This window comes from Saprolegnia diclina (assembly GCF_000281045.1).
Source record: "Saprolegnia diclina VS20 unplaced genomic scaffold supercont1.54, whole genome shotgun sequence".
Lineage (NCBI taxonomy): Eukaryota > Oomycota > Saprolegniomycetes > Saprolegniales > Saprolegniaceae > Saprolegnia > Saprolegnia diclina.
Genome location: NW_008246121.1, coordinates 197,503 through 216,682, shown reverse-complemented (window position 1 = coordinate 216,682; position 19,180 = coordinate 197,503). Strand labels below are relative to the sequence as shown.

Sequence of the window (19,180 nt, the reverse complement as noted above, 5' to 3'; positions counted from 1 at the left end):
GTGGGCAAATGGTGCGAGTGGATCCGGCGCAAGCTCCAGCCAACGGGCAAGCTCAGCGCGCCAAGGCCAATGCAAACGGCCCACTGCGTCCCGTTCAGCGGCGCGCAGTCGAACGCGTTGCCGCCAAACTGAACAAAAATGACTTGGAGCACGACTTGAAGGACCGAGATGGACGCATACAGGCGGTTGGTCAAGAGGCCGCGGAGCACGACCCGCTTCTCGTCATGGATGACGCGCGCGTTGATTTCGTTGAAGAGCTGGAGGAACACAAACGTGTTGAAGACGACCGTGTAGTGCACTGAGGGCTGGCTCGGGTCCTCGGTCTCATACTTGCGACCGGACGGAATCTGCAGTAGCTTTTCACCCGCGAGGGTCAACGTCAGCAAGATTGCGAGCTGCACGACGAGGTGCCCGAGGATGTGCTTGGTCATCTTCTTGGAGATGAGCGGCTTGGTGCGCGGGTACGGCTTGCGGTCGAGGACGGCGTTCGACGGCGTGTCGGTCGCGAGCGCAAGCGACGCAAACGTGTTCATGATGAGGTTGACCCAGAGCAGCTGGACGGCGCTCAGCGGCGTCTCTTCAAGAAAAATGGCCCCGAGCACGCAGAGCGTAATCGCAGTAAACGTCACCGTGAGCTGGAACTGGAGAAACTTGGAGACCGAGTCGTAGACGTTGCGGCCCCACTTGACTGCGTTCACAATCGACTTGAAGTTGTCGTCCATCAAGATGATGTCGGACGCGTCCTTCGAGACGGCCGTGCCGCAAATGCCCATCGCAAAGCCGACATGCGCCTTCTTGAGCGCCGGCGCGTCGTTGGTGCCATCGCCCGTGACTGCCACGACCTGCGGACCGTGGACCGTCGACGCCATGATGCCCGAGACCAACGTGTACTTGTCCTGCGGACTCGAGCGCGCGAGGACACGGAGCCGCGGCCAGATCGTGTCAAAGACGTCTTGCTTGAGCTGGCCGTTGCCATCGAGCACGATGCGGCGAAACTCGGCGCCTTCCATGACGAGCGCGTCGGCGTCGTCCTGGAGGATGCCGCACTTTTTCGAGATCGACGTGGCCGTCGCCAGGTTGTCGCCAGTGACCATGCGCACGATGATGCCGGCATGCTGGCACTGGCGAATGGCTTCGGGGACGTCCGGGCGCACGGGGTCTTCGATGCCGACGATCGCGACGCACGTGAGGTCGCATTCAAGATCGTCCTCAGAGTAGTGCGCAATCACATGCTCCCACGGTGCAGCAATGTCCTTGTAGCCGAGGCAGAGCGTCCGGAGCCCGTCGTTGGCAAAACGCTGGATGATATTTTCGCGCCAAAACGAAACGTCATGGGGTACTTCTTGAGCCTGACCATCGGGAAACGCCATGTGGCTGCAGAGACCAAAGACAATCTCGCTCGCACCCTTGGTGTAGACACGGCACGACGTCGCCGTGAGCGGCACGACCACCGACATGCGCTTCTTGGCCGACGAGAATGGGAGAATGTGCATGTTGGCATGCGCCCGGCGAACGGCGTCGTATGCGGTCGTCGGCGACAGCGCTGCTGTAAAGTCCAAGAGCGCACACTCGGTCTTGTTGCCGGTAAAGACGCCGTCAACGCGCTCGGCCGTCGAGTTGATAGCGACGCTGCGCACGAGCAGCTCAACCATTTCGTTGGTTGCTGACTCGCCCAATGCCACCGGTGAATCAAAGACGGTGTCGCCGATGCAGCACTGCATGACCGTCATCTGGTTGGTCGTAAGCGTGCCCGTCTTGTCCGAGCAGATCGTGGTCGCTGACCCCATTGTCTCACACGCACTCAAGTGGCGCACGAGGTTGTTGTCCAGCAGCATTTTTTTGACTGAAAACGAGAGCGAGATCGTCACAGCGAGCGGAAGGCCTTCGGGAATGGCCACAACGAGGACCGTGACGCCGACAATAAAGAAGTGCAGATACTCCTTGACATCGGCCGTGCCGGCCCACGACCGGCCTTGCACAGCATATTGGTCGATCGAGAAGCGCGCAACGAGCACGAGAAACACCAGCAGCGCCATCGTGATGCCAAACTTGCCGAGCAAGATGGTGAGTGCGTCGAGTTTGCCTTGCATCGGCGACTCTTCCGGCTCGTCCAGCGTCGGTGCCACATGCAGCATCTTGTCCGAATTGCCACTCGCATCGTCGTCCCGCGGCGTTGCAATGGCCACGTAGGCGTCGTCGTCACTGATCTGCGTCATGGTGCGACTCGACGGCGTCGACGTCGCGCCGCCAACAAGAAGCGCCGAGATCATGCCGGCCTGGCTCGAGACACCGACCGCGAGCACCAGCATTTTGCCCATGCCTTGCATGACTTTGGTGCCCGAGAGCACGAATGGGGTCAAGCCCATCGGGTGCTTGTCAATGAGAACCGACTCGCCCGTCATCGCACTTTCGTCGACCTTGAGCTCGGACGCTTCAAACACGATGCCGTCGGCCGACAAGATGTCGCCAACGTCGATGCGGACCACGTCGCCGACGAGCAAGTCGTGCTTCCCGACCTCGCACGGTACCCCGTTGCGGATGGCCTTGATCATCTCGTCGTCCTTGATGGCCGAGAGCGCACGGAACTGCTGCTCCTTTTGATAGTTGTTGACTGCCGTCACCATCGTGACGATGGTCACCGCAAGCAGAATCGCAAACCCTTCGATCCACGTGGTCGCGGGGTCGCCGTCGCTGAGGCGGCGCGGCGTTGGCTCTTGCCCACCGACCGTAAAGCCAAGGACAAGCGAGAGGATACCGGCGCCCGTGAGCACAAGCAGCGTCAAGTTCTTGTAGGCAGCCCACACGAGCTGCAGAAAGGTCGTGGGCGGCGGCGGTGGCACAAAGTTGGAGCCAAACGTATCACGGCGCAGCGCAAGGTCCTTGTCGTTGGCACCGTCGAGGCCACACTCGAGCGACGAGTCGAGGGCTTTGGCGAGGCCGGCAAGGCCCCCGACGTGCAAGAGTGTCGACTGGACTTTCTCCTTGGGCGTTTCGATGAGCCGGATCAAGTCGCCCGGTAGCAAGTGGGTCATCGTGTGAATCGATGAAGGGAAATTGGAAAATGAGCTATGGACTTACAAGTCTTTGATCGCGGGACCAAACTCGGATTAGATTGTTTCTGCGATACGCATATGCGACACGCGGATGTTCGGCAAGATGTTCTAGAACAAAGGTCGACTCCTGATTGGGTGGACCGATAAAGCCACGCGTAAATGATTGGCTGCCACGAAGATACGCGCGTTTGATTGGCCACTGCAGTGCGATCTTCAAGGTGACATGGGATACAAGGTCAAACGCCGCGCACCTAACGTACGGTCCCAACCTATCGCGGGGTGGGTACTCGCAAGAAACAAGGAGCAAGAGAGCCGGGTGTGAGGACTGAAGGTGCGCGAGCTGGAGATTCGAAATTGCGCTTGCGACATGGCTTGCCGCACGGCAACGCAGCCGCGTTGTGGGCCAAAGAGCATTGTTATACATCCAACTCACACGACACAGGTATCTTTTGTCTGTCGCGCACTCGTACGATGCGAGTCCTTCGAAACGTAGCATTTGAACCATAGTGAAGCAACTGGTATTGAGCATATTCGCTCATTAGCTGTGTGGCCCGAGCTCTCAGTTTTGCTTGGCCCCGTATTGGTACCAGTAGAATCGACCGACCATCAAAGGTCGGAACATGGGAACATGCTGGGACACCCGCTTGCGGCGCCGTGATCCGTCGACAAATCGTTTGGTCCCACGTGATTGGCTGGTTGTTTCTCTGCGAGGCGGGGTAGGGGTCGTCCCTTTCGCTCGTCAACGAAAATTTCTTCGAGGCTTGCTTGGTCTGCAACGGTCACAGCATTGATCGATCTCGAAGACGGTCTTTTCCACCTCGTAGCGAGGGATCTGTGAGTATCGCAGAATGTTCGCCAGGTTCTCTGGCGAGTACACTACGATTATCGTCTCTTTAGGAAGAAAAATAAAGGTATCAGACGCGTGCATGGTTGGTCTGGTGAGCCAGATGGACCATAGTACTCCTTATCATGCTCGTACAAAAGATGCTGGGTACACACGCTCCTTCGTCTCGCTTCGTTGCCACCTCAACGCCAAGCACATGTCCAGAAGTATCTTTGATCCTGAAGAAGTCGTCAAAGAAGGCGGAGAAGGACTTTGGCACTTGGTAGGACGTACGATGTACGCGGTTGCATGACGCTTGTCCGAGAAGTGGGAGAAAGGGGAATGCCTTCTTCGTTCTCAAATAAGATTCCTGTGGCCACACGACTCTGGTTCGAAACACGTTTTCAGCTAAAACGAGATTCTCATTCAACCACATGTGCACGGCCATGGATCTGGTCGCGAAAGGTAGCTACCGTGCACATTCGGGTGGGGTGCTACTCGTACTGTACGCATCGCGGGGATTAGACATACACACTCGTTCACATTGCGACTCCCACATACATCTGTTCTGGAGACCGGTGGCTCTTCATTCTTCTCCCATCAGACGCGCCAGACTTGGCTTGCAAAAGAATCCGTCAAGTAGTCGTGGGATAGCAATCTTGTGGCCGAGCTCCGTTTCGACGGGTCCACCTGCAGTAGCGCCTGCACGAACGCTTGAGCTGCGATCGACGGCAGGCGCTGGCACTGGGACCCTCGGGGACTTGTCGGCATCACATGCGCCAGAAGAATGTATGCCACGACCCCGACGCTCCAGAGGTCCACGGCCATCGAGTACACGTCGCCAGATAGGATCTCGGGGGCTACGTACAAGGGCGTGCCGCACAGCCCTTCCAGCACTAATGACTCGTCGAGCATCGCTGCAAAGCCAAAGTCGCCCAGCTGCACCGTGAGCCGCCACGTCTCTTGTGTTTGTGTGATCAAGATGTTTTCGAGCTTGATGTCGCGATGCACAATGCGCTGAGCATGGCAGTGGGCCACCGCGGCGAGCACTTGCTTGATGACCGACTTGGCGGCCATCTCGGGCATATCGCCGTGAACGCGAAGGTAGTGTCCGAGGTTGCCATGCGCCGCGAGCGGAAACACCATATCAAAGGTGTGGGACGTCTCAAACCGCTCGAGAAGCAAGACGACGTGCTTGTGGCCAGCGACGCACTGCAAGCAAGCCACTTCGTTGTGCGCCACTCGGAGAAAGGCGGCGTGCGAGGAGGCGTGCAACGGCGGTCGAAGGCGCTTGACCGCGACCTCCTTGCCCGATGCAAGGTCTCTCGCGCGCACGACGGTGCCAGCAAATCCTACACCAAGTACCGGCCCGTCCAGAAGTTTGTATTGCGACGCGAGCGGTGGTGTCGCCGACGTCTGCTGCGCACGGGCACGCAGCCATGTGACGGCCCGTCGGACGTAATCTAGCGGCGTCGAAAGTCCCATGGGTTTATAGATCATTGCGTGTTTCCTAGCTCAAATTTTCTACGAAATTGGGTAAAGGCGATATTGTACGATCCACACTGGCTCTGCAACGAATGCGCAGTATCGCAAGCCGCTTGCTATTGCCGCCAGCAAGGTGACTATTGAATCGATGAGGTGGCTAACGAGAAGGCACTTGGCTCCTGTCGTGGACCATCTTGGTTTGTTGTTGAGGCAGGAGCGCGATCCGCGGGACAAGGTGCTGGCGTGGCCGCTCGTGTTGAGTGAGGAGCCGGAGAAGGCGACGGAGAGCCATCTGCCCGGGCTTTTGAACGAGGCTGTGGTGCAAGTGCATTTGAGCGACACGCGCCGCCGTCCATGGACTTGGCAGTGGAAGGTCGGCGCGAAAGACGCGATCGTTTCGAATTTGCCAGACGCTGAACCCGACGCAGGCGCGGAGCACTGGCCAGAGGTAGCGGAACGCGGCTCGGAGCACGTTGGAGGCCGTCTTCGGCGTAGCCCGAGAGTGTTGTCGGCAAGACTACACCCAAGGGGGACCATCTTGGTTTGTTGTGACGGAACTGCTAGCTTCTCACGCAAGACGTATGGGGTGCAAGCTTTAGAGGTCGCGGCTGATTCCTTTCCCAGCATCGCTGCCTTGACACCATCCAGTAGATACACATACTCTAGGATCCCAGCGGTTAGGATATATGGCTTTCAGATACACATACTCGAGTTAAGCGGTCTCTCGATGCAGGAAGGCGACACAAGAGTGCGCGACCCTGTATTTTTCAGGCCCGTTCCATGCCATTGATCATTTTCGTCCACGACGCTCTACATGCAAGAGGGTGGAGGAGGCGCGTGCTGCGTACTAGAGGTCGCCGCCGCCAAAAAAGGGATTGGTCGGTGCGTTAAAAACTCCGAGTTGCAAAGAGGCTGAGAGCTTAACCAGCAATTGACAGACTTGCACGGAGCTTTTGCCGTTGATCTTGTGGCTATGCTCTGAAATGGCAGATCGGCAAACAGCTCAAGATGGCATACTAGTACTTGCTTGACCTTCGACCCTAAACACAGCCCCAAGAAATAAACGCTACTATGCTGGTGCCAACTCCCACGCATTCAGGCGTAGCGCTACGTATGCGAAGTCTTTGTGTAATAATGAAGATAACGCGGAACACGTTCATATATATTGTAGTACAGTGTAAGAACAATTTGCAATGGTAGACTTTTGAATCGTACAGGTGCTATCGGAGATTTTGGCGACCGCCAGTGGGTATGGGATTTGGTCATTGGTATTCGAAGGCGTTGCCCGCTCGAATGTCACAACACGACAAAGATGACAAGCGATTCCATTTCCACAGAATGAGCGCAGTCAACAATTGCAATCGTACCTGCACGGCTCGAGGATACCCAGCATACGACTACACGAGAATGCGGGCACAGCAGACCCTAGCCCTCGGAAGGGCCTCGCTTCCTAGCTCGTTGTCTTGCTTCCTTGGAGCACTATGATGGCGAACGAACAGACCTTCCTTCACACAACAGAGTACCACATTCTGTCGTTGCCCGGTAGTATCTCGTCTGGAGCATACTTATGCAGCCGAGTGCCCATTCGAAGATGATCTGCTGGTGGTCTCCGCTGCCCCATCTCATGTTGCGTGCATCACTTGACAACGACGAGCCGTTATGCGTCCTTCGTGGTATAGAAACTGGTCGATTTCTTTGTATCGAGGTTCTATCAACTTGATAGTGTCGGCGTGGCGCATGGCGTGTTTGATTTCGCGCTTGCGTTCTTTCACAGAAGCAACTTCAACGTCGTATCCGGAAGAAGGTCCGGCTTCGACTTTTTATCCGGCAAGATTCCAGCCAACGTCCGAGCTCAGTCGCTTATAAGATCGCAGCCATGCAGCGCCCATCGCTCTCGGTCGCGGCCGTCCGCGGTGGGACCGCCCGAGGCAGCTCCTTCTCGAGGGCGGCGCAGTGGGCCGCGCTCACCAAGGCGCCCTGCACCGGTAAACCGGTGCCCTTCGCCCCCTATGTACGGCCCTCGCTCGACGACGTCTACGACATCGACCGCAGCGCCCTCCTCGCCGCCGGCGGCTCGGCGTACCTCGTGCGCGGCCGGCACAAGGCGTCGGGCCGCGCCGTCGCCATCAAGCGCATGACGCGCAGTGTGACGAATAGCGCGTATGCGCTCAAGGATGTGCGTGGCGAGATCGCCTGTCTCCGCGCACTGCAAGGCCATCCCCACATTGTCCGCCTCCTCGACCACTTTGACGACGTCAACAACGAGCATGGCGACGACCGCACGATCTCGCTCGTCTTGGAGCTCGCAGCGCACGGCGACCTTCTCTCATACGTCACGGCCCACGGCCCGCTCTCGGAGACGGCAACCAAGCACATTGCCTTGCAGCTGCTCGCCGCTGTCGACGCGATGCATGCCCAAGGTATTGTGCACCGGGATCTCAAGCTCGAAAACATCCTCGTGACCGCTATCGACCCAAATGCGCCGTGGAAGCTGACGGTGCAAGTGGCCGACTTTGGCTTTGCGACGTCGTGCCGGCATCCGCTCACGCGGCAGTGCGGCACCGACGGCTACATGGCCCCGGAAATGTGCCGCAAGCAAGCGTACGGTGCGTCCATCGACGTCTTTAGCCTCGGCGTGGTCGTGCATGCGATGCTACTCCACCGCCTTCCGTTTGATGGCGCCGACTTTTCATCATCCCTCACGTACGGGACACTGTCGGCAGATGCCACCGACTTTGTGCAGCAGCTATTGCAGCTCCACCCGACCAAGCGCGCGACGATCGCAGCCGCGCGTGCCCACCCTTGGCTTCACGACACGACAGCGCCTCTGGAAGGTTTTGTGCAGCAGCTGCTGGCGCTTGTAGTCGAGCACAAGCTCTTATCGACCGGTGATTACATGACCAAGACGGCGCCGGGCCTCGACCTCCTCGCCAACTGCTTTGCCGAGGTCGACCCGCCACGGCTGGTCCCACTGGACTTGCCGACACTCCGGCGTCACGTGACGTCGCTCGTCGCCTGCTTTCATGGCGTCTGCGTCGCGGACTGACCGCGCCGCAAACTAGTACGATAGGAGTTATACTCGGTATGTATGTGTCGACATGCGAATGCAGCAGTGTTGGTTTTATAGCATATATTGTCTTGTGACGATGGCATTGCTACCAAGTCTTTAGCGTGACCAAGCGCTACACCGTGCCCGGTCGCCGATCTCGGGTGACGCACCCATAACTCCGACAGTCGGTAATGAGAGTTATAGCCGATAGCTATCTTGAGGTTCATGATCTCGCCAGAAAGGCCGTGACTCCGACAAGTTTGACACTCATGTGCGGTTGAATGGCTCCAGTTGAAGGCGCTCACGTTGCCCCGTGTCCTTGAAACGAAACGCGTACCTTGGGGGTAGGGTTTCGTAGCTCCTAGCTAATAACCCAAATCTCACTTTGCATTTGCTTGGTTCAGTCGAGTGCCATGGGACCGAGAGCATTCGCGCAGTTGGACGGAGTTGATTGTTCTGCAGCTTGCTCTGGTGTTGTCGGCTACTGCGTCCGTGCACTAGACGGCCACCTTTCCTGCCACGTACCAAGTATCAAATTATCATTTGACCACGGTGGTGACTGCATCTTTGTCGGCTGCCATGAATAGTGCAAACGAGATAGCCTCTCTATACTAGTACTAACGAAGCCCGTAGGCGAGTACGAGCGGACTGTAGACACAGCAGAAGAATCGGTGTCCTGGATACGGGCGTGGCGGGAACGCGGTGGAGATGGAGGTGGAGGATTGTAGCAACATTGGATTGGTTGAAAGTCTACGAAAAAGCAGCCAATCGAATGGAAATGAATGTGTATTTTATCGCATACTGAAACCAAGTTATGACGCATTCGCCCACGGATGTTTAAAACAGTATTGCGACCAAGCACGAGCATGGCACGCGGCGTCGCGTGGTCCAAGGAGGACGACCTCGAGCTCTGCCACGCGTGGCTGGCCATCTGCAGCGAAGACACGAGCACGCGCCGGCGGCCGCCCGAGCTCTTCGCGCGCATGCACGAGTACATCGTCGAGCGCAGCGATCGCCCGACGACGCGGTCGGCCGTCGCACTCTTGTCGCGCTGGAAGAAGATGAGCGCGGTCCTCACGCTGCTTGACGCGGCCGTCGCACGCGCGATCGCGGTCAAGCCGCCGAACGTCGTCGACGACTACGTCATCTTGGATGAGCTCGCGGCCATTCCCGTCGAGAAGCTCGGCGCGATCGACCGCCGCGGTGTCTTGGCGTGCTGGCGCCTCCTGCGCAATACACCCGCATGGCGCCGCTTCCTTCGCTTGCCGCGCGAGCCAACGACAGACGACGCAAACGACCAGACGGACGAGATGCCAGCGAAGCGCGCCAAGCGGGCGCACGACACCACGCCGCCACGCACCTCTTTTCTGACACTCGCGCCCGCCGAGGCCAACGCACGCGCCTCGCCAACGTCCGAGCCGACGATTGAGTCCCCTACCGCCTCCTCAGAGGTACCTGCCACGTCTTCGGAAGTTCCTACCACGGCCTCGAACGAGCCTGCCAGCATCGTAGAAGAGCCTACAACGTCGTCGGAAGAGCCCGCCGCAGCCTCGGAAGACTCTGCAGCCACCTCGACGCCTGCTACCTCGTCGATGCCCCCAGCCACCTCAATGCGGGCGGCTACCACGTCGGCGCCTCCTGCTGCCACGATCTCTGAGCCGCTAGTCGCCACCGCCGAGCCGCCCGCCGCCATCTCGGAGGCGCCCGCCAGGAGTCGTCCGGTAGCGCCCAGATTCCGCGAGGTCGGGCACCGCATTCCTCGCGCCGCCTTCTCGCACCCGCACCCACCCGTCGCGCAATCACAGGCCGCGTACCGACACCCGGAAGCAGCGAACCGAGGCCCGGAAGCCGCCCCATGCTATATGCCCAGCTCGCGATTCGAGCTGGGGACGCGACACGCTGCTGTGGGAGCGCTACCGATCGGGCCACGTCCACCGCCCCCCGACTTCCGATCCCAAGAGGGTCCTCCATCGCCGTGGCCGCACCCCGAGTGGTCGACACGCGGTTCGTTGTTGGGGTCGCCGTCGAATGATATGCACGTGCGCGTGCTGAGCGACCGCAACCAGCTGGACGAATGGAAGTTTATGGCCCACGTCTTCGAGCACGACCCGGACGCGGCCGACGCCATCGAGTTTCGCCGCCTCTTGCGCTCGTCGATGCTGCAGCGTGCGCGCCAACTGCACGCAAATGGCAACTCGTTCTTGGAGACGCCCAGCCAGCGGCACACGACGACAAACAATGGCAACGTACATGTATAATAAGTTGAAAGCAGTACCATATAATATGGTGTTTAGTTGAGTGTTTCTAGGCATTCCCTCGAGTGCATTATACGATTTGTCGCCAGCGAGACGTGTCTTGCAGTCGGTACAAGCAAGGCCATAAACTTTACGGCGTTGGTGGTATGCCACTGAAACATGGTGCCCCGGGTTGCTAGGCATCAGTGCCTATATAGTTTGTGTTGTCGTTGGCGTCGTCTAGTACTAGTAGTATATACGACCTAGTACGTAGCAGCACCAGACTATAATCCCGGTCGATAAACAGGTGACTGTTGATGGACCCTTGCGAGTGTCGAATGTCGATGTTGGTCGAGCGCGGCCACGCTTTGTGCGACAGGCTGGCTGTCTTGATAGATTGATAGAAAGCACATATATGCACGGTCACAACGAGCAGTCGATACTAGCACAACGTCCCAATGAAGCCCCACAAACTCGAACAAGACACGCTACAAAGGACTCTAATTTCTTCTTCTGCAAGACACTCGACGGAGGAGGTCTGCACCCTCTAGGACGTCGACCACGGCACAAGACGGAGCTGGAATTCCTTGTCGGGCATCATGAACGTCTTGATGATCGCGTTCGGGTGGGCTTGGTCCTCTGGCCACTGCAGCTCCATCTTGCGCACGAGGTGGGCGAGGAGCATGTACATCTCGGTCTCGGCGAGGCGCCGGCCCGCGCAGCCACGGGCACCCAAGCCAAACGGCAAGGTCGAGTACGCCGCGGCTTGGCGCTGGCTCGCAGTCTTGCCGTCGCGCTCAAGCCAGCGCTCGGGCTTGAACGCCTCGGGGTCTTCAAACACAGTTGGGTCCCGGCTCATCGTGTACGTTTGCATGAGGACGCTCGTGCCTTTCGGGATGGTGAACCCGAGGAGCGTCAAATCGTTGGGGAGGACGCGCTGGTTGGGGTTCGCCACTGGATAGAGCCGCAGCGTTTCTTTCACAACCGCGCGGATGTACGAGAGCTGCTCGAGCGCCGCATCGTCAATGTCGGTCTTGCCAGCAAGCGCCGCGTTTGCTTCGTCGCGCATCTTGATCTGGATCTCACGGCCGTTGGGCGATGTCGCCAGACAGTATGTGACCCAGAGCAGCGCCGTGCCCGTCGTATCGACACTCGCAAAGAGCAAGTCGACGGCTTGGGCAACCGCGTCGCGCTGACTAAACTCGGGCCGGGCCAAAAAGACGCTGAGAAGATCTTGGTCGACGATCGAGTTGTCGCGCGCGGCCATCTTCTCCAATACAAACGCCGAGCCAACGTCAAAGATGTAGTCGGCGTGCTTCACAAACGCCTTGTAGACCGGAAGGAGCTTGTAGATCCAGTCGGGTGTCTCTTGCGGAAAGTTGAGCATGTCCTGGGACGTATGGAGCACGCCGAAGAAAGCATCGATGAACTTTTGGGCATCCGGCGGCACGGGCGTGCTGGGGTCGGGGGAGAGGCACCCCATGCGCTTCCCAAAAACGATCGCGCTCACCGACTCGAGGCCAAACGCCTTGAGCGGCAGTGCGACGTTGACCGTGTCGGAGGACGCGGCGTCCGCTGCCAAGCGCGTCGCAAAGTCCTTGGCCACGTCGTTGAGCCGCGGTAGCCACGTCGTAATGTTGTGCGGCTGCAGAATGTGCTCGCTCATGCTCGCGCGAAACTTCTTCCACTCTTCGTGGTTGTGCGCGTTGACAATGCCGATCGGCCACTGCTTCTCACGGCGATGGAGGCGCCAGCACGCGAGCGAGAAGCGCTCGGGAAACGCCCCTTCCTTGCGGTACACGTGCGCGACCGAGAGCTGGTCGCAGATGCTCACCATGTACGGCGAGAACGGCAGCACGCGAAACTTGTAGATCGGGCCAAGCATCTTGTGCAGCGTGTCAAAACGCTCATGGTGCCGGCCAAGGCCATTGTCCTTCCCAAAGAACGCGAGGCTGCAACGGAAGGGGCCAAACCCCGACTCGGGGGCCGTCGGGATCGCGCTCAGTGACGCTGGGATCTCGGGCGCGACCGCGGCAAGCGTCGACTTGAGGCGTGCACACTGGCGCACACGGAGCATCTTGGAAAGTGCAAAGTGGCTGCGACTGGGTGTCGAACCATCAGACAGGCCCACCCCGTGTAACAGTGGAAGCGGATGTACTGTACAGTGTACCGCGCCGACGAGCCTGCCACGTATTAAGAGGCACGAAGGCAGCGGGAGGGCGTGGGTAGCGTGGCTGCAGCACGCTGATGAGCGACGTCGTCCAAGGCGGTCTCGTCCCGCGCTTAAAGGAGTCCAACACCCGGCAATTAGATTTCCTTGCGCTTGGTTGATGGGCTTGGGAGCGACATCACAAGGCTGGCCAATCAGATCCATTGAGTACATGATGACGCAACCACATTGCCATTGCCATCAAGCAGGTATGGTACATGTACCGTGTACCATTCGGCGAGATCAGCGCAGTGGGCTCTGGAATCGACGGGATTTGCGACGCACAAGCATACATATATTGCTAGAGCTATGTATGCAAAGGATGCCGGCTACTTACGAGGAGGTGCATCGATCTCACAACGCTCGTCGGCTTCCAAATGGTCGGCTTCCTCAAATTTCGAGTCGATGGACCGTCATCGCACGCCGTGACATGTTACTGCTTTTACTTCTATCGCCTGTCCAAACGCGATTTCATTTCTTACGTGACGACCGATGGACGGGCTGCCTACTAGTATCCAACAAACCTCTGGCGTCCAAGCAAGCTATCGACAATGCTTCTTCGTACATCGCAGTATGTCTACGTGAGCGCCGCACGTCCGGTGAACCAAAGAGGTGATGGTGTCCTGGTGTACAGTAGGCAAGTTCAGCGTCGTGACACGTCCTTGACCACCAAGACCACAGCTTTGACCACCCAGACCACAGCTTTGACCACCCAGACCACAACTTTGACCACCCAGACCACAACTTTGACCTGGACCATAGCCAGACCACCCACGGTTGAGCAAGCCACACTCGTCGTCTCGTCTTTCTGACAGCGCACGCAGACCTTGCACGCAGACCCCACTCGCTGTCAATCTGGCTCGTTTGTGTGCGCACATCTGGTAATCTGGTCCGGAACCACATGTTTTGAGCGTCTGTGTCATTGCAGCGCATCCCGCGTGCAACACCAACGATGACCACGCGGCACGCTGGTCACCACAGCATACGACACACGGACCATATTGATGGGAACTCGAGGCTTGGTTGATATGGTGGACATTATATCTCGTTTTTGGTCATGGGAGACATGATCTATTTAAGTGACACGAGCCGTTAAGACTGGCTGGTTTCAAGGTATCAAGTGCTTTGCCCGCATAGACTGTCGGTGTGCAACCTCGCCATGGTTGGAGCTTACCGATTGTATTGAGAGCTCTCGATGGCTGTTTCCTCATATACGGCGTAGGACGCCATGACTAGTTACAGGATACCTGCTGGTCACAGCTCTACGGCCCCAGTGTGATGACATTTCAGGGTCATGCATGACAGACTCAGACGCTGTGCGATCGACACAATGTCATCGTGTATCAATACCACCTGGAGTGGCAGTCGCTTGGAGAGTTCCAAGCGACTGCCTCGCTGCCCAGCACCACTTGGTACCTTGAGAACCATGCTCGAACCTTCTTGCCACATGACAACGACCTCGCATCGCTCTCTTCATTCTCACAATTACCTTTACGCAACACAAACAACAACTACTACAACCATCATGACGACCTCCAAGAAGTCCCGCATCTCCAGCGTGCCCAAGTTCCTTCGCCACCTCTACTCGATCCTCACATCCGAAGATCCCAGCATCATCTCGTGGTCGGCCGACGGCGCCTCCATCCAGCTCTTTAGCGTCACGCGCCTTGAGAACGAGGTGCTCTCCAAGTATTTCAAGCACAACAAACTCGCTAGCTTCCAGCGCCAGCTCAACTACTTTGGTTTCCGCAAGTGGACCAAGACGCAGTCGCACGTGTGCACGTTCAGCCACCCCGAGTTCAACCGCAGCTCGACGCTCGAGACGACACCGATCGCCCGCAAGCGCGAGGGGTCGCCAGCATCATCGCCTCTGTCGTCGCCAAGGATGATGATCGAGAGTCTCTCGGTGATGGAGCTACCGTCACTTGAGACCCTCGAAGATCTGTTTGAGGGCCCCCTGGACGAGACGAGCGACGAAGACATGGGCGTGGACGCTGCCGACTGGGCGCTGTGCGCCGACCTGCTCGAAGACAACGATGGGGCATGGCTGGCGACGCTCGAACCACTCGATTTTAGCCTTGTCATGTGAAGCAACTGACCGAATATAGATATTTATTTATTCTTTCGTCAAACGCATCAATAGTACTCGAATCATCCATCCATCATGCGCAAAATGCACGTTTATCCCGACGGCAAGACGTTGCAAGAAAAGCACAAGGTATTACCAAGGCTGACTGCAGTTGCCATCGTCTACACTTCGTTCTTCTTTTTTACGAGCTAACGTGGCTGCAAGGAATGTCCTAGCAACGTCAGCAAGCAGCGAATCCCTTCTGACCACGATGAATGTTCAACTCACAGTTCTTTAGACAGCACTTCTCTCGCGTTGCAGTGCTCTGCTGTAGCTTTCTCAGCCTCCACAGTGTACACCCACTGGTATACACCGCCAGATACCAAGCAACTTTGCAAGATGTTACTCAGCACACTTCTTGACGCGTCATTATTGTACTATCCTGCATAAACCTTACGTCGACCATGCCTCGCGGCCGACGCAGCTCCGGACGCCAAAGCCAAAATCGGCAAACTCGAGTACACTGCTGCTGCTTGATCGCGTACCGACTTTGCACTTTTGTCGAGCCAGCACTCGGGTTTGAACTCTTCGGGATCTGCAAACACATTGGGGTCCTGGCTCATCGTGTACGTTGCTAAAAGAACACTGGTGCCCTTGGGAATCTGGTAGCCCAAGAGCGTCGTGTCATGCGCGAGGTAGCGTTGGTCGGGGTTCGCGATCGGGTACAGCTCTTTGGCGTCGGCCACACTCTCATGCTGGAAAGAAAGGCGTCGCGCGAGAGGACCGAGCCAAACATGCTGAGCATGTTTCCGCGCGTCTCGAGCTGAGTGAGCACAATGCAATTACGTTGGCTGTCGACTTGCTTTTTTCGGGTGTCGACACGACAACAAATGAGCTTCTCTGGACGCTCTACTGCCGTGCCACGTCACCTCGCAGCCGCGCGATTCAGACAAAAATGGGGGACGACGTTTGCGCCGCCATGGGCAACAACACGAATGTCGACGCAACCTTCGTGCGGTTGTGCGAGAGACGCTGCGGGTAGTCGGTGTGGGAGGCAAATGCCTTGTACGCTGGCACCATTTTAAGAGCGCCTCCGGTAAGCTCGGTGGCACGGCTTCGAGGCGCTGCTACGCAACAAAGAAATCGTTGATCGTGTCAATGTAGGCTTGGACCGCTGGTGACGGGCGTCGATGGGTCGGGCGAGAGGCAGCCCATGCGCTTCCGAAAGAGGAGCGCGCTCACTAGCGAGACTCACCTATCTGGAACGTTCATTGCCGCTGATACGAGCGGCGACTTGTAACTGAAACGACACTGTCGAAATGGCTCGAAAAGTCACGGTTCACGGAAATTATGTCGTCGTCAGCATCGCTCGAGATATGGCCGCAGGGATATTCAACGATTTGGCGCAAGATATGTGTCGACTGACACAGCTCAAGTTGTACACGAGTCTGCGTCATTGGATATCTACTCGTTCTTAATGGCCCAGTGCCCACGTGGTTGCCTCGTCATGCGCATGCACACCATCAATGTCCCATCCAACAACAACTAAGATCAAAGCGGGGCCGTAAACTACATTATCACACATAGAATTGTTAAAAACTTGTCCTCGCACGAAACTACTGGAGCTGGAGGCTGGCCATGCCGCCGACGTCACGTCGACATGTCGGGCACGTGACCGCCACCGCACACCACTGCTGAAGACAATCGCGATGAAACACATGGCCGCACGACAGCGCCAGCACCGCCGACGGACAGCGCAAGTCGTCAACGTCGAACTCACCCAAGCACACCACGCACGGGTCCATGTCCTGGGGCATCTCGTCGATGTGGCGTACCGAGATGGCCAGCACGGCCTCGGGCACACTCAGAAACTCGTGTAGACACGCGATGACGGCGGCGGCTTCTTCTGGCGCGCCGCTGGTTGGCACCACGCAGCTCGCGTACAAGCTCCAGACGTGCTCGACAAAGGTCTGGAAGCGCTGCATGCGCTCGGCAATGACGCTTGGCTTCTCCGAGTCGAGAGCCTTCTTGGGAAAGGGCAGTTGCAAGAGGCAAGCTAGTGATGGTGACGGAGATGTAGCGTGAAGCTTCGTCAACTGCGATCGGAACTTGAGCAGCTGCGAGTAGCGCTTGTGGATGGTCCAGGCGCGGGATGTGATCGGACACTGGAGCGTCATGTCGTATTGTACATAGTAGCCAAAGGCGCTTTGACCCGAGCCAATGGATGCCGAGAGACTGACGGGCGTGAGCTGAAACAGTGAAGCTGCCGGTGGTGCGTGCCATGGCGCCAGCGTCAGTGGTGACGACACGACTGGCAACGACGCGACCAGCGCCTTGGCGGATGCGATAAAATGGATCTCGTCGCTCTTGGAGTGGCACTGCGTTGTCATGGCAAAGAAAAATGAAAAGTGAGGAGGATCATCTGAACGAGGCAGAAAGCTTGGTGCTGATTGGCCACTTTTAGCCAATCGAGTGCGACGGTACACTTGGCGCGCCAAGCGCCAGCGAGTTTAATTCCGCGCGCAGTGATCGATACGTATACTCGGCAACAGGTGGCTGCTCGTGGCGGCCTGGTGGTAATTGGTAGAGACAGACGGTTTGACTTGGATGCTACGGCAACGCGCCGATTCATGCAGCACCTTGGCAGCAGCACCGTCGTGTTGAGGCTGATCGAGCGGTGTTTCGGCGTTTACAACACTGATCAATGTGCGCGCTCGGATGACTTCATGCCACCATGACGGTGTCAGAAGTGCCATGTCGAAGCGTCACGAACCCTTTCTTACCAAGTGGATTCGTGGTACAAACATCACGTGTGTGGACAGTGAGCTCTAAACCCACTAGAAACAGATGTCACGTTAGGACAGTGCGCTCTAAACCCACTTGATACGAACGTCACGTCTCGGAGAGTGCGCTCTAAACCCAATTTGAAAAAAGCGGGGCGGGCATCAGCGCGACGCACGGCCGTGGCGCCCAAGCATTGGCTCTGAACACTGCGACCGATGGCGTGCAAACCAACGCCAGAGACGACCGCCGAAGCCGCTGGGCGTCTTTGTGCAGAAGCGCCACATTGAATGGTTGAATGGATGGCGCAGGCGTTACCAGGCCTTTGACGCGATCGTGTAGTCGCGGCAAGCGATGCCATGCGTCATGTTGGTCGTGACCAAGATAGTCATTTTCGATTTCAACTCGACACGCGTACCATGTACTCACGCCCCCCAACCCCGCACGGCGATCTGCCGTTCCTCGCGCTCGCAACCGCCATGGCCGACGCCAAGTCACCGCCGACAGACCTCCAGTTGGCACCATGGACATCGCTTTGGCCGGCCCCCCTCACGACTCGCCATGTGCCCGAGCTCGTCTCGATCGGCCGCGCATGCAGCCTCGGGTACTATGTGCAATATGACATGACGCTTGCCTGCCCCATCACAAGCCATCGCTGGACCATCCATAAGCGCTACTCGGACGTGCTGCAGATGCGCGAGACGCTATCGACGACAGCAACGCCAAGTGAGTACCTCGCGTACGTTCTGCGCTTGCCGTTTCCAAAGAAGCACTTTGATGCCGAGAAGCCGAGTGTGATTGCCGAGCGCATGCGTGATCTCGGCAGCTTTGTGTCGCACGTCTGGAGCCTCTACGCGACCGCTTGGCTCCACGCTCTGCGGTATCCCGACGAACCGCCAGTTGTGCCAGCCGGCGTCCTCGCGCGACTGTTTATCTTTCTCCGGATTCCTCAGGAAGCCTTGAGCGTCACTGTGACGACGACCACGGCGACGACGATCGACGACGCGTGTCCGATCTGCTTGGAGAGCTTTGCCTCTGCGATCGTCTTGGAGCTGGCGTGCGGTCATGGCTTTCACGTATCGTGCTTGCGTGACTGGCTGGCGATCACACCGTGCTGTCCGACGTGCCGCGGAGCACTCGGATCGATCGTGCTGCATGTTCCATCGTCGTGTTAGTTGCTTATTAGTAGTCAAATTATGCAACGAGGTGATGTTTTGACTGGGTTATTTCTCATCGACGCGAGGGGCAGTAGTTGGCTAGCATCCCAGAAAGCGCTACATCAGAAGAAAGGATGCGACCGTAATGTCTTTCACTGTACCACTAAAGTATAGTCGCATTGTCGCTGCCCTTTAGAGTATTCCTGTTGCATCAATTCGAGTGATCTCGCACGCAAAAGTTTTTAATCGACATCGAAACCGCAATATTTTGTTAACGTCACGCTACCTCTTTTGCGTGCGCACTAGCCTTGACGAGCCGCG

General features: G+C 57.6%; 8 protein-coding genes across 8 annotated transcripts; 4 read left to right on the top strand and 4 right to left on the bottom strand.

Annotated features, from left to right (window-relative positions):
• Nucleotides 1–52: 52 nt before the first annotated feature.
• Nucleotides 53–3,094, bottom strand: SDRG_12976 (hypothetical protein; the record flags this gene model as incomplete). The annotated part of the gene is made up of 2 exons (XM_008619059.1): nt 115–3,094; nt 53–83 (listed from the first exon to the last, which is right to left on the bottom strand). The coding sequence occupies exons 1-2, from the start codon at nt 3,030–3,032 to the stop codon at nt 53–55; spliced, it is 2,949 nt and encodes a 982-aa protein (XP_008617281.1). The 5' UTR covers nt 3,033–3,094.
• A 1,382-nt stretch (nt 3,095–4,476) lies between these two features.
• Nucleotides 4,477–5,361, bottom strand: SDRG_12975 (CAMK protein kinase; the record flags this gene model as incomplete). Its single annotated transcript, XM_008619058.1, has 1 exon — nt 4,477–5,361. The coding sequence occupies one exon, from the start codon at nt 5,359–5,361 to the stop codon at nt 4,477–4,479; it is 885 nt and encodes a 294-aa protein (XP_008617280.1).
• A 1,827-nt stretch (nt 5,362–7,188) lies between these two features.
• Nucleotides 7,189–8,494, top strand: SDRG_12974 (CAMK protein kinase). Its single transcript, XM_008619057.1, has one exon. The coding sequence runs from the start codon at nt 7,238–7,240 to the stop codon at nt 8,405–8,407; it is 1,170 nt and encodes a 389-aa protein (XP_008617279.1). The 5' UTR covers nt 7,189–7,237; the 3' UTR covers nt 8,408–8,494.
• A 766-nt stretch (nt 8,495–9,260) lies between these two features.
• Nucleotides 9,261–10,721, top strand: SDRG_12973 (hypothetical protein). The gene has a single exon (XM_008619056.1). It carries the CDS (start codon nt 9,277–9,279, stop codon nt 10,666–10,668), a length of 1,392 nt encoding a protein of 463 aa, XP_008617278.1. The 5' UTR covers nt 9,261–9,276; the 3' UTR covers nt 10,669–10,721.
• A 405-nt stretch (nt 10,722–11,126) lies between these two features.
• SDRG_12972 (hypothetical protein) lies at nt 11,127–12,721 on the bottom strand (the record flags this gene model as incomplete). The annotated part of the gene is made up of 1 exon (XM_008619055.1): nt 11,127–12,721. The coding sequence occupies one exon, from the start codon at nt 12,719–12,721 to the stop codon at nt 11,192–11,194; it is 1,530 nt and encodes a 509-aa protein (XP_008617277.1). The 3' UTR covers nt 11,127–11,191.
• A 1,622-nt stretch (nt 12,722–14,343) lies between these two features.
• SDRG_12971 (hypothetical protein) lies at nt 14,344–15,015 on the top strand. The gene has a single exon (XM_008619054.1). It carries the CDS (start codon nt 14,379–14,381, stop codon nt 14,940–14,942), a length of 564 nt encoding a protein of 187 aa, XP_008617276.1. The 5' UTR covers nt 14,344–14,378; the 3' UTR covers nt 14,943–15,015.
• Nucleotides 15,016–16,483: 1,468 nt separating this feature from the next.
• Nucleotides 16,484–17,311, bottom strand: SDRG_12970 (hypothetical protein; the record flags this gene model as incomplete). The annotated part of the gene is made up of 1 exon (XM_008619053.1): nt 16,484–17,311. One exon carries the CDS (start codon nt 17,309–17,311, stop codon nt 16,538–16,540), a length of 774 nt encoding a protein of 257 aa, XP_008617275.1. The 3' UTR covers nt 16,484–16,537.
• An 810-nt stretch (nt 17,312–18,121) lies between these two features.
• On the top strand, nt 18,122–18,907 carry SDRG_12969 (hypothetical protein; the record flags this gene model as incomplete). Its single annotated transcript, XM_008619052.1, has 1 exon — nt 18,122–18,907. The coding sequence occupies one exon, from the start codon at nt 18,122–18,124 to the stop codon at nt 18,875–18,877; it is 756 nt and encodes a 251-aa protein (XP_008617274.1). The 3' UTR covers nt 18,878–18,907.
• Nucleotides 18,908–19,180: the final 273 nt, after the last annotated feature.